The sequence below is a fragment of the Solanum tuberosum genome, unplaced genomic scaffold (assembly GCF_000226075.1).
Source record: "Solanum tuberosum cultivar DM 1-3 516 R44 unplaced genomic scaffold, SolTub_3.0 scf00243, whole genome shotgun sequence".
Lineage (NCBI taxonomy): Eukaryota > Viridiplantae > Streptophyta > Magnoliopsida > Solanales > Solanaceae > Solanum > Solanum tuberosum.
The window spans coordinates 212,102-220,768 of NW_006239166.1; the positions used below are offsets into that span (position 1 = coordinate 212,102).

General features: G+C 36.4%; 1 protein-coding gene across 1 annotated transcript; it reads right to left on the reverse strand.

Moving 5' to 3' along the window:
* Positions 1 to 684: 684 nt before the first annotated feature.
* Positions 685 to 8,156, reverse strand: PDHE1-A (pyruvate dehydrogenase E1 component subunit alpha, mitochondrial-like). The gene is given in 8 exon segments (NM_001288457.1): positions 685 to 998; positions 3,484 to 3,549; positions 3,642 to 3,695; positions 3,804 to 3,875; positions 3,961 to 4,056; positions 4,524 to 4,601; positions 7,009 to 7,088; positions 7,413 to 8,156. Coding segments are annotated over 8 exon segments (1,176 nt in total). The 5' UTR covers positions 8,098 to 8,156; the 3' UTR covers positions 685 to 953.
* Positions 8,157 to 8,667: the final 511 nt, after the last annotated feature.

The window sequence follows — 8,667 nt, forward strand, 5'->3', positions numbered from 1 at the left end:
TATATTGAAATGCTTAAAAGTTTAAAGTGAGCTGGGAAAATTGCTTTTTTTTTTCACTCTTTATCCAGTGTCTAGTACCTAGCATTCAGCTAATTTTTTGTCTCCTAATTCCCATATTTGTACCTTTAATACCTACTCTATATACTATTGGTGACTTGTGAGTCATTAAGATACATTTTTTCTTAAAAAGTTTAGTCAGACACTTGAATGAAATTTACCTATATTCACCATCTTAACCCTTCCTATAACTTTTGTATGTGATTTATGACTTCTAGCATTGTGTGACATAATTTTCAAGTTGAATGAATGAGTTTCGAAAAAGATAAGTTCATTGTGAAAGTACAAGCAAGATATGTATAGTGAGTGTTCTTATCTTGATACTTTGAAAAAGTTTTGAACAAAATCGGGGATGAATGTTTATTTCAAGAGTTCATCCTTCTACATGTGTATTGATGCAACCACCCAATGTGAACACGTTTTTCGCAATCTATAGTGAGTGATGCAATTGGGTAAAATGGTGATAACGTCTATATACCTAGTATAATCTCACAAGTAGAGTAAGGGGAAGTTAGAATGTACCCCGACCTCATCCCTACCTCAAGGAGGTCGAGACACTATTTCTGCAAGACCCTCGGCTCAAGTAATGAGGTAAAATAGTGATATGAATGTAAAAACTACTCAAGCTGATCAAAACACCGTGTAGTAGTGCTACACTCGAATTTATTACCATCTAAGATGGAAAAATAGAGGAAAACGGGAAATACACGAGAATTATGCTTACAGTTACAGAAAGGAAACATTAACTAGGGGGGAATTTCCTACATTTAAGACAAACCATTTCAGTCACTATGCTTGATGAAGCCCAATCATTTTACCATCACAATTATTTGTTGTACTTATAGCTTTATCTCGTGTGCGTATAAAAAGGAGATCAAAAAATGCAAACGTGGCCCTCAGGGAAGTGTAGCTCTGAGTTCCTTCCTATCTGCTCCATAGGCCTGAAAAATAACACACACTGATCAGTTGAAGCCATCTAACATTCTACACCTAGAGTATTTCACCCAGAATATAATTGCTCCTTAACGAGACATATTCTGGTTGTAGCCTTGCAAGTTGTTCTTCCGTTCACTGTTCGGATAGTTGTATTGTTTCAAGTGATATTATGTATAAAAATAGGAGCTGCAAAGAACTAGGATTACCTCTTCAAACTTAACCACTCTTTCCATAGTTCAATATCCTAAAGCTCACTTTTTGATGAAGGTGTTTCATTAAAAAGCAGAAGATGCATAGTTACAAGGAACAAAAATAAAAGGAATTGCTAGCCCAAAAACACTGACTCCATCTAAAACAAGAGTGCTAACAAACTCCAAAAAATGTCCAGTAGTAATTACTAGGGAGTGGGGACAACTTTGTCCCGCAAAATGGATTGAGTAAGCATTTAGCTTTAAGTGGGTGATTTGGAGTTGAGATGCCATATATATGCTTTGAATACTTTCCAAGGGAATACAACAAAAATCACTTAAGTGATCATGCAACAAGCTACTGCAATCACTAAACTAAAGAATTACAGAACACTAAAGCCAACGTCTGAAATTTGACCAAATGAAGCATAGTAGAAGGAACCAGCTGCTATTTATGTAGCTGGATGGGACGGGACGGGTCTCTCAGGAAAAAGTTTAGATAACTTCTGATAGTTAATAGACTAATTAATAAAGGAAAAGGTTCCTGTGATTTAGTTATTAGATAGCCCTGGACCACATAATCCTTACACCTCATATAATTAAATTAACATATTGCTACAATATCGTCTCAACTTCTTTTATAAGTAATTAAGCAACAATCACCATATCAGTATCTAGTATGGAGAGTAATGGAGGGATCCTACCACATGATCTGATTGGGACACACTGTGCAAACAAACCTTAATAAAATTCCAAATATCTCTTGGTATTCAAGAACAAAATTTATTTGGCACTTGCTTAATTGCACATTGTCCTATCTGCATCCTTCTAACTATACACAGCTAACATTACAAATGAAAAATCAAACACTTCGTAACATTGAAGATCTACGAACAGCGAAACAGCACACTTCCACTGGTACTCTCAACTAACTAGATGGTTGATCCACAAAAATATAGAGAGAGTTTCAAGTTTGAAGCATCTCCTACTGTTCATACCATAAAACTTAGATTAGCAGTCCCAATAGTTTGTAATTCTTCTTTAGTCTCACCGTGTTCTTCATGCCATTAACATGCTCACACACAACATTTACCAGAGAAATGGAAAGCAGCGAGAATAACCTAACCACATTCCTATTGACTCTATCACACTATAGAAACAGTGATTAAAATATTATCAAGCGCACAGCATGCTGCGCTACTACTACAGTTATCAAGAGTTTACCTTCCCAATATTCTGTCAACTCAATGGCAAGGCCAACAACAACTGTTGACAGAATAACTGCAATTGGGCTAGTCTCCATAAAGATCAAAAGAGTTCTTCCTTTGTTTGGGAATTATTTTATATTTTTGAAAGAAAAAAAAAAGCAAAAGTTTTTACTGAGGTCCTCACAGGCCAGCCACTCTTATAAAAGATAAAATCGTGTCAAACTCCCAAGTCGCTGTACCTCATTTAGTATCCAGCTACAGAAGAGGCACAACACAATGGCAATTTGACAAGAACGGGGTACTTTAGCACATGGCAACTCTGGATACCTAAATGAATAAATGTGTTTATCACTAGTGGAAGTACTCTCAGAAGAATACCAAGCAAGGACCAGTGACTAAAAAAAATTCAAGCCGAGGATGCTTACTCTGGTTACCAAGAGTGTATCTCTTCTCAATATACTGTCAAATGGAAAGTAATGCCAAAGCGACTATTGACACAAAAACTGATCCCTTTGTGTGAGGTGGTCTCCATAAAGCTTGCAAAGTAATACTTCCTTGGTTCAGGGATTTTATTTTTAAAAGTCATTAGTTTTTACCAAGGTTTCCTCTTTATTCAATGATTGGATTCCATCATCAACCCCATCAACTTAACTCCATGGGCCACTCTAATAAAAGAGAAGATCATCTGAGAGTGAGACTCACAGTCACCCTAGCTCCTTGTTTAAGCAATTATAAAAGAGGCACAACACAATGAACTACAAGAACAGGGTATGCTAAAGCACATGACATCTATGGGTATACGAATAAATGTGTTCACTGCTAGTCAAAGTGCTCTCAGCAGAATACTAGGTCCAGACCATATTTACTGAAGTTTATTTCAAGGATGGATTTCCATTCATAATAATTTTCACAAAATAATGCGCCATCTTGTTGGTATGTTGGGGATTGGGAGTAGAATTCAGTTGCAACTGATTTCGTAAGTGCTATATAACGTTTTCTAAAGAAAATTTGCAAGTATAACTCAATTTATAGACAATACACTCTTCAGTAAATAATATAAAGAGATGAACTAATGAATTGGAACAATTGCATACCTCAACTCCAAACCCTTTCACATATACATTGGTGAAGAGCTCAGAAGGGTCAGGCATGGGGCTCTCCTGGAATACAGTATAAGCAGTTACTAATCAGTTAAGAAAGTAGTTCCGTAATTAGAATCACTAAAGAATAGAAGATAAAGCACCGCCCTCACCTTTGCTTTAGCAATAGCTTCATCTACAACTTTTCTATTTTCTTTCTCAATATCCTGGAGAGAAGGAACAAAAACCAACAAAAGATTTGAGCAGTCCTTTCAAGATCAACGCCACGCTAAACATAGTTTCCCTGGGTACAAGCTTTAGAAAGTAGTCTTTACCTTCAGCTCTGCCTCAGTGGCTATATTATGGGCTAATATGAGGCTCCTGATTCTTTCAACAGGATCACGTTCCTGTAAAGTTAATGATAATCTTATTAAGATTTTATCTGCAACATTCACAGGCTTAGATGTATTAGAAAGTCTAGGATGTATTGACCTGTCTAACACCACTAATCTCATCACGAGTGCGGTAGGTGCTTCCAGGATCAGACATAGAGTGACCATGGTACCTATAGGTGTCCATTTCAAGAATCTGAACCAGATTGAAAGAACATTAAAATGTTAAGTGTTAACATAATTGCTACCAATTAAAAATTCCTGAAATTTGTCTTATGTAGAAAAATTCATCACAATGAACTTGTGGATTCTATTAAACAATCATATAAAAAGATAAATAAGGACATATTTAGATAATAGTAACGCCAGTTGCAATTTCATTCTAGTATCACTTTTATTTCTTCTCCTCTTCTTTCCTCCTGTCAATATTTCTAGGCCAAAGCTCACTCTTCTTAACAGTTTCTATAAAATTATTAGAGTACATAATTGACACGAGGCATCTAAAACATTATGGTTTACAGCATACAAGGCATGTACAAATAAGAAATTACATAACAAAAAGAACTACTGCCAACTACTACTGAAAATTAATCTGGAACGAGGCATGATATGTGCCTTACCAGAAAAGAGAGAGAGAAGGGAAAAGGCATGATATGTGCTTACAATTGGTCCATTCTTGAGGGCGTGTTGCTTAGCAAATGTGCATGCTTGTTTAACGGCAAAGACATCCATACCATCTACCTGTTTAACATAAAAAAAAAAAAGAACACGAGTCACAAAACATCAATATTTTATTTCCTACATCACTAAGTGAAACTTAATAATTGATCCTCATATAATAATCTCTATTTCTGCTCCATCTTTGTGGCAGGAGAAGCTCTCTCTTCTCTTTGTTTTTTCCATCTTCTCCTTTTCTTGCTAGGCCTGCCTGCGGTAAAACTAATACAATCTTCTACATAATCTAGCACTACCTCGATCGTAGTAGAAGGACCATCTAGGTAAATATAACACGTGCATCATACACCACTTAGACATTCTAGGTCTCCTAGATGTGTGCCATGCTCATGCAGCACTGCATCCACGACCTCACAAAATAGCATACGAAGTGAAGGATACCCTTTTCCTGTCAAAAGTCAAAAGGCATCCTTCGTCTCTTTCTTTTCTCTTCCTTTTAGACAAGTCAAAACAACTTATATATATTCAGGAGACTTCTCTGGTATTTTTTTAATGACTGAGACTTCTCTAGTATTTGCAAGGTTATTTTCACTTAATTCAGTGGACATACATTGTTTTCTGGAGTTTAACGTCTTGGCTACAATCAAAAACCTATCTTCAAAAATTCTAGGAAATGATTCTTTTGCTTGCTCAAGTATGCAGCAGATGCAGAATCCTTAGAACCAATGCACCAAAAGCAGGAGCTTAATGGGCAAGGACAAGGTATAACAGTTGTAAGCTACCTTTAATTCACCATGGAAAGATACTAAAGTTTAAACAGACTTAAGAGAGTCTGTGACAGAAAACATCCCTAAGTATCCCCACGAGTAAAGGTACATCCTTAAAATATCCACGTGAACAAAAAAATCCCTATTATCTTCCAAAATTCACAATTTTCATCCATCCATTAAACGAAGTTAGAAAAATTAACAGAACCTAGAAAACACATGAGTGACACGTGGGATTAGAGCCATCTCAATTCCCAAAACTTCTTTGTTATTCTGCTAACCAATCATCATCTAGAAAAACAAGTGGACATCTTTTCGGACTTTGAGACTCCTTCCTGCCTTCGTTTCTTTCTCGTGTGTGGTTTCCAATTGACGTAAGGTTTAAGTCATGATGAGTTGATTTCAAATCTGTGAAGTTGTTCTAAGCAAAGACAGTGATAAAGAAGGTTCTTTCAACGCCTAATCGAGAAATAGACTGCTTTGTCCCGAGTATAAAGATGAGTTGATTCAAACTTCAAAATGCAAGTCACTAATTTAGGAAGAAACATTGGAATCTGGGATAAAGTGGAAAAAGACTATAAAGAACGTTAGATATCTATCTTCAAAGGTGGATATAGCTATAAGAACAGATACATTTTAAATTTGGAGCAAAAGGTTACAGCTAGAACACCAGAAGTTGGTTAAACGTATCCAAAAACAAAACAGGACTTCTAATGTATATGGCTATATGCCATTGAGGCTGACAACGAATTTCCTGGACAGAATTAATCAGGGAAGGGACTAATCTTTTTCCATAAGCTGCCTGGCTGAGGAATATAACTCTTTCTTTTGAGATAAGTTGAGAACCAAGTTGGTCAAATGAGGAGATAGGCATTGAGGCAAAGTGATAGAAAATTTGCACAATTCTCATTAAACTTAATAGGTGACCGGAATAACAGTCATGATTTTTTTGTTTTGTTTTCGAAGAGCCAAAGCAGAATTGGATTTGTTTAATGGCATCTTTTTATATTATCAGCTGAAAGTTTAACGTTACAACAGAAATTCCTAAGGAAGATGGAGGACCCTAAGCATTAGTATGAAACTGTCATTATTGACACTACATTTGTTGTCTCCTACTGACTTGAAAATTGATGGATCCACTGGTTCAGTCGTCTGAAAGTCCGAAACTAATGCAAAGGCAAGAACAAGTTTATCATAAAGCAATCACCATTATTTACGACAAATTGACACCTCCTCTATAAGTATAAACTTGAAAAGATTAAACTTCAATACATGGCCTTGACTATGCAAGATGGCAGACAAGTGTGGCTTCAGAAAGAGATTATTTGGTGGTGAAAGGATGTCAAAACGAGTTTCATTTGATTCAAAGTCTGATTGAGACTGGTGCAAGTCACCTGAAATTTGAGTTTCCTCAGTTTTCTAACTTTGAATATTAGAAGGATGAAAGTTGTTAATCTTGGAAAACAATAATGATGTCTTTTGTTGACATGGATATTTAAGGATTCACCTTTAACCTGTGGGCATGCTTAAGGGATGTCAGAAACTCAATTTTAGTTTATTCTAGATTTAATAATAAATGTTTACTTGAGTATTACACTATTACTAGCACATTCACCTAACTATCAGCTTCCAAAATAAAAGAGAGCACAAATCAAGATCATATAATTCCTCCCTATAAGCTTCAACAAAAAGGAGATGCACATTACCCTCAGACCAGGAACATAATCTCCTCTCTTGTAATAAGCTGGACTTTTTGCAGCCCTCCATTCTGCTGTCCCCATTCCATCTACATCAGCAAAACAGCATTTGAAGTGACAACGCATTACATACTTAACAAAGAAGGCGATGAATCTTAATTTTTTCAGTATCAAATGCCAATTGTAGTCTATAATTTGTAAGTCATTAGGTATGGGGACATTCTATCCATCAGAATATTACAGAAAAACACTCAAACACTCGCAACATATACACAATTTTGACAATGAAGGCAAGAACTTATGGAAGCAAGTGTACTTATCAATCAAATGTGTATTGCTACTTAAAATAATTATAAAAACTCGGACTTTTTAAGTATTACTACTACTAATTGAAAGAGAATTTCGTTTCTTACAGTGGTTATTCTCACAAACTAGAATTGCAGGAAGATCCCATAATGCAGCCATATTCAAAGCCTCAAACAATTGCCCTTGATTAGCAGCACCATCACCATACATGGCAAAAGTCACATAATCCTCTTTTTTATACTTCTGTGCAAATGCCAATCCAATCCCTAAAGGAACCTGAGCACCAACAATACCATGACCTCCATAAAATCCACTTTCCTTCTTATAAAAATGCATCGAACCACCTTTACCTCTCGAACAACCATCTCTCCTTCCCATAAGCTCCGCAAACGCCTCCACTAAAGTTCCACCACGACCGAGAAAGATACAATGATCTCTATAAGCAGTAATAATACAGTCCTTTTTGGTAATTGCAGCTTCCATACCAACAGCAACAGCTTCCTGTCCGTCATACAGATGGCAAAATCCACGGATGAGTTTTGCTTTGTAGAGAGAATCAGCAGCGATCTCCATCCGACGCATCTCCGTCATGTCCTTGAAGAAAGTCATGAGTTCCTTAGGGCTTGTCTCGACGGAGCGGGAAGGAGGATCGATGTTGTGGCTGGTGAAAGGGAGACTTGTCTCCACGGTGATTGTGGCGGTGGAGTCCGATGATAGGCGGCGCGTGGCGCACACCGCCGCCGATAACGGCTTCATGATGTGGTTAATGGCTCGGCTTGTTGATAGAGCCATCTTTCGATCTGTATTGAGTGAATCTGTCAAAAGAAAAAAAGCAAAGAAGAGAGAGTTTGGTGAGGTGCTAAAATGGAGAGGGAAAGAAGGAAAGTGGAAATTTTATATATTATTTAGTTAAAAATAGAAATAAGCATATTTGCATGTTTAGTCCTTCGGTTATTGATAAATTTAACTTTTAGCTCTTATATTAGACTATATACTTTTGCTTCTTTATTATAGGACATTTTATACTAATATTTAAACTATTTTTTAGGAATATTTCATCTTCCTAAAATGTGGAATAGCAAATACGATTTTAACAAATTCATCTTACCGTTGAGAAATAACGTCTTTTTCCTACTAAGAGAAAATTGCAAAAAATCGGCCATATGGTTTGACGAAGCAAATAGGAGAACATTTTTATCATGTGGTCAGCGATTCAGTAAGAAGGGTTAGGGAGTGATATTTTGTGAACCTCATAATTTCAAAAGAATTTTAAGCGAGAACAAAAATGATCAGCTAGCCCTCTTTCTTTACAAAAAAAGGATACATGCCCCCTTCCTTACCGTCAAGTAGAGAAAAGATTTC